This window comes from Ursus maritimus, unplaced genomic scaffold, assembly GCF_017311325.1.
Source record: "Ursus maritimus isolate PB19 unplaced genomic scaffold, ASM1731132v1 scaffold_24, whole genome shotgun sequence".
Classification (NCBI taxonomy): Eukaryota; Metazoa; Chordata; class Mammalia; order Carnivora; family Ursidae; genus Ursus; species Ursus maritimus.
In genome coordinates this window covers 2,680,927-2,685,769 of record NW_024424897.1, presented here as the reverse complement: position 1 = coordinate 2,685,769, position 4,843 = coordinate 2,680,927, and the positions used below count along the sequence as shown (strand labels likewise).

Here is a 4,843-nt window from a genome sequence, read left to right as displayed (position 1 = left end):
CCCCCCCCCCCCCCCCCCCCCCCCCCCCCCCGCCAGCCCAGCCATCACGGCGGGAGGTCGGGGCCTAGTGCAGTCTGTTGAGGACGAGCTCTCAAACCCTGACACGGAGCTAAGGAGCTCCGCCGCCCCAGGCCGAGCGCTGGGGATAATGACGGCACTTATCCAAGCCTATCGCTCCGAGCCTGGGACCCATTTTCCAAAGAAAGTCTGGGTCACGGAACATATGATCAGTGCGGGATTGCGCTGCAATTGCCTCTCTGGCCGACCTCCTCGGCGGCCCTTACCTCTTCTGCTGGATCTCGGCGTATTCCCGGCGCTTCTGCGCCCGCAGTGCCTCCCTCTCCTGCGACGTGGACTCGAGGCTGTAATACCGCAGCAGGAAGGGCCAGACCTCCCCCCGGATTGACACATCAATGCCTCCGAAGAAAATGGCCTGCAGGAAGCGGCAAAAGTTGGGGAGGGGCCAACACAGGGCGGCTCAAAGCACCCCCAATCCCCCCCCCAGTCCCCGGAGATTTGTGTTTTGGGGGCTTTGCTGCGGCTCGGTGACAACTGATGCCTTGATTCAGGTCGCTGTGATTTGCACATGTTTGGAGGGAAAGTGGCGGCCCTCCATTCCCATACAGGACACAGCCAGGCTCATTTCAATGTCAATGCCCACCCTGGTGTGTCGTTCTCACGTCATGGCCTAATCCCGGTTTTGGAAGCGCTGCATTTCACCACGAGCTCTTGTATGCAGGCCGATGCCGGGTCCCCCAAACCCGCTCAGGAGGTTTCCTTTTCAACGCAGAGTCTTTGATTGCTTTATCTGCCTGTCCACACAGAGCCTCCCGCACAAGGGTGCGGCCCCCCAGGAGGTGGCCCTGGGTGCCCCCGGCTTACCTTGCGCAGTTTGTACCCCTCCTCCACCTGGCCCAGCTCGTTCAGGTGGCGCAGCCAGGCCGCCACATCCAGCCTCTTGTACATGCTCTCCTCGGGGTGCGTCTCGGAGGAGGGCAGTTTGGGGCGTCGGATGGAGAACTGCATGCAGGTTTTCTCATCGGCGACCTGCTGGCCCGGAGAAACTCCGGGAGATAAGAACCTCACGGGCGGGCCACCGAAGCCAGCCGGCTCTCCCCAGGACAAAAAAGCTCCTCTCCTCCCCACCCCCGAAAGGAGGGGGACCCAATCTCCCCTCATACAAACCCCTAGATGGCAAATATAACTAGACGCAATTAAAATGAAAATACCTTCATCTTCACATCAGTTTCCCCGGGTCGCTGGGCTCCCCCGGCCCGCTCCCACCGACCCAAGGACCAACCGACGCCCTCCCCCCCGCTGCTGCCCCCACTCTCCCCACGACCCCCGGCCGGCCGCAAAAAACAGAATTAATGCCTCATACGGCCCAACTTCCCTCTGCCGGGAGGGCCTGCAATAAATTACATGTGATTGGCCACAAACAAAGGGACCGCTGTTCCCCGAGCAGGGAGCCCGCCTGTCAGGTTGTCTCCACGGGCAGTCACGAATCCAGGGCAAAACCGCAGCTGACATTTAATTCAAAAATCAAAGGTTGCTCAATGTAGGGGGAAAAGCAAGCCACACTACTGTAATAAGGGGAGCCAGCAGGAGGCTCTGTGGGAAGGAAGGGGATCTTAAAGTCAGCCCCTTTCTAATAAGCACATACAGTATCTTGAACAGATAATTAAAGAGCTCTTATTACATTTGTATGTAGATCGAGCAAAATATGGCAGGAAGCCTTGTCAAAACATGATTTTTCAAGTGCAGAGCACTGACTTTACAAGAAGACCTGGGCAGGCTTCAGATCCAAATTTGCTGCTCTACCAGCCACCCAGCGACCACGACCGCCAGGGGCCACTGAGGGTCACACCCCTGAGGCCTTTGTGCGGCTGGGTGGGGGGGAGCCCTTGACCCCCTGTGGGCGGGAAGGGCAGGGGGCGGGTCTGGCAGCTGGGGGACTCCTGGGGTGGGGTCTCTCGACACCGCTCGCCCCCCACCCCCCCTGCCCTGCTACCTGGTCCTTGAGGTGCGTCTCAGCGCAGTATTTCCACCGCTGAAACACGTCGGACAGCTTGTCCAGGCCACCGTGATGGAAGTGGAAAACCTTGTACTGGCTCTCCCGGCTGGCGATGACCAGCTGGCCGCTGGTGCAGGCCTCGTCGCTGGGCAGCCGCGGCAGGGGGAAGGGAACGGAGCGATGAATATGGAAACACCAGCTTTTATTTCCAAGTATAATCAGAGGCCCCTATCGCTGACCTCAGAGGCAGGAAACAGGAAGGCCCCTGGAGTTTGGCTGCTGGCCGCAGGGGGACAGCATTACACCCACACAGAACCCACTACCCCCTTGGCTGAAGAAGGCAAAATAGCCCTCTCGTGGAGAGGCCGGGAAGGAGGACTGTCCTGGCTCCCTGCAGGGCTGCCTGAGAGGCCTTGTGTCCCCACCCCGTATGCTCCCTCCTCTCTGGGAGGTCCAGGGGTGGATGGCGTTGGGGGAATCCGATTTTGACCCCAGGGGGCGGGGGGCGGGCACTGAGAGAGCTTCCTCCATCGGTCTCTCGGATGGATTCCTCCTCTCACTCCGGGAGACTCCTCCACGGAAACTCACTGCACATCCAACAGGACCATCAGCCCAACCCCACCCGGCCTTCCATAAATGGCTAGAATGTGGCTTGGGTCTGGGACCCTATAGGGACACGCCTGCTTCGAGCACAGGTCTCCGGCTGGGGCTGTTCTGTGGCTGGGCTTCTGTGCTTTTCAGGAGAGATCTGAGGCAGCCACGAGACAGGACACTAATAGGGATGGTGAAGAGAAAGGGGAGCCTCCCTCCGGAAAGCCAGGGCTCCATCCCGCACACACAGGCCTCTCTGGGGGTCTCTGTGCCGCCCCCGTCTGGCTGTCTCTCCAAGCCAGAGTTTCAAGCCACAGCAGGCCACCATCGCCCTGAGGGCAGACAGAAGAGTCTGGTAGCTGCCCCGACCCGCTTCCTGGGGGCAGCCATCGTGGGGGGTACCACTGCCCCCCAGCTTAGTGATGTCAGGGAGCAAACATTTGGGACAGCCTGCAGTGGCCCTGGACACGAAGCCCCGCCCACCGGCACAGCGGCACCACCAGCCACCTTCCGGGAAGCGCCCCGGAGAGGCTCTCACCTGAAGAAGAGGCGGAGGGAGCGCATCTGCCCCAGGTCCACGCGGAAGACGCCGCAGATCTGCTCCAGGGCACAGGCCCTCTGCGGCTCGTCCCAGCGTGGGGTCTGCAGGAGGCCGGTGCCGTCGGGGAAGCGCAGGTGGGCGTCGGCGCTGGAGGGGGAGCTGGTGGGGCAGGTGGTGTGATGGCCACACGGTTCCCTGTCCGTGCGGCCATGGGGGCAGAGCAGGGAGGGTGTGGGGGAGACATTTCCACATGGGCCCAGGCGCGAACACACACACAGACGGGGCTGGCGACGCCGTGCGGGTGGCGGGCTCTCCACAGACACCCATGAACGAAAGCGTGAATGAGTCCCATCACAGTCATGCTCAACCCCGTTTTCGTGTGGAAGGGAAAGCATGTTCACAGTCAAAGGGCGTCCCATGTCAACCGAGGCAGTAAGCTGCCCTAATGACAGACGAGGTCACCCTGGCAAGCCCTCACCGTGTGCCCCTGGGCAGGTCACCAAGCCCCTTTGAGCGTTTGTGTCCTCAGGTGCAAAGGGAGGATAATGCCCGGGCCTTGCACAGGATCAATGGGCGCTGGGACCCCGGTCCTCAGAGCGCTCTACGAGAAGCTGTTTCGTGACCTCTTTAGCCAGTGTGGGGCTTCCAGTTAAGCCCCGTTAAGTTCCTATTTTCCTGAAAAAACACTGGTTCTGTTTACGGTTTAGTAAGAAAGCATGAGGGCTATTGATACTCAAAATACGAATAACGAACATCTATTAAACACTCAGTGGAGGCCTGGCCCCGTATGAACCACTCCTCACGAGCATTTATGGCATAGAATCCTCACAATAATCCTTCAAAATGAGTTGTGTCATTACCCCCCTTGTACAGAAAAGGAACTGAGGCCCAGAGAGGTTAAGTAGCTTGCCCAAGGTCACACAGCTAGCAGGTGGTGCAGCTGGGAGGTGAACCCGAGCTCTGCGGCCCAGGTCCTCACCAGCATATTTTATTGTCTCTAAGTTCCAAGTCCAGCAACACAGCCCCACTCATTCTGTTTTACTTATTTATTTATTTTTTAAAAGATTTTATTTGTTTGAGAGAGAGAGAGAGAGAGAGAGACGCGTGTGGGCAGGCGCAGAGGCAGAGGAAGAAGCAGACTCCCCACTGAGCAGGGAGCCTGATGTGGGACTCGATCCCAGGACCCCAAGATCATGACCTGAGCCGAAGGCAGATGCTTCACCGATGGAGCCTCCCAGGTGCCCTATTCTGGCTTTTTTTTTTTTTTCAAAGTTCACAAATTTGTTTAAAACCCCAGTTGCAAAATGTTTTCTTACGTGGGTTCGGCCACACCACAGGTTAACCCCCATGGTTAAGTGCCATCTCTAGAGATTTAACAGCAAGATCTAGCAAATGGCCACTGAAATGCCACCAGAGTAAAGGCACGCATCAGTTCCAGGCCCCCGCCCCAGCATCCGACAGAGATGCCACAGCGATCGCCTTGTCCCGTCTCCCTGTTTGAGCCCAGAGCATGGAAGTGTCGGAGGCGGTTAATCCCAAGGCAGCTTTTCCTGCAAAAGGCACCAGGTCTCTCCACAAAGCCACTCTGGGTGGTTCGAGCACAATCCCTCGTCACTTGGAACTTCCTCAAAGAGAAAGACTGGCTCTTTAGAACCTTTGCTGCTTCTAGAACCACGGTCCTGGTGTGTAGCATGCTT

The 4,843-nt window shown here is 58.5% G+C and overlaps 1 protein-coding gene across 1 annotated transcript in view; it reads right to left on the bottom strand.

The window, feature by feature from the left end:
• LOC103665799 (TBC1 domain family member 16) overlaps window positions 1-3,284 on the bottom strand; it is a 14,559-nt gene extending 11,275 nt beyond the window's left edge. The window contains exons 1-4 of the mRNA XM_040640082.1: window positions 3,144-3,284; window positions 2,012-2,159; window positions 883-1,047; window positions 285-433 (exon numbers count right to left, since the gene is read on the bottom strand). Coding sequence (XP_040496016.1) covers window positions 285-433; window positions 883-1,047; window positions 2,012-2,159; window positions 3,144-3,169 — 488 coding nt within the window. The 5' untranslated portion in view covers window positions 3,170-3,284. The remainder of the gene's footprint in view (window positions 1-284; window positions 434-882; window positions 1,048-2,011; window positions 2,160-3,143) is intronic.
• Between the last annotated feature and the right edge of the window lie 1,559 nt (window positions 3,285-4,843).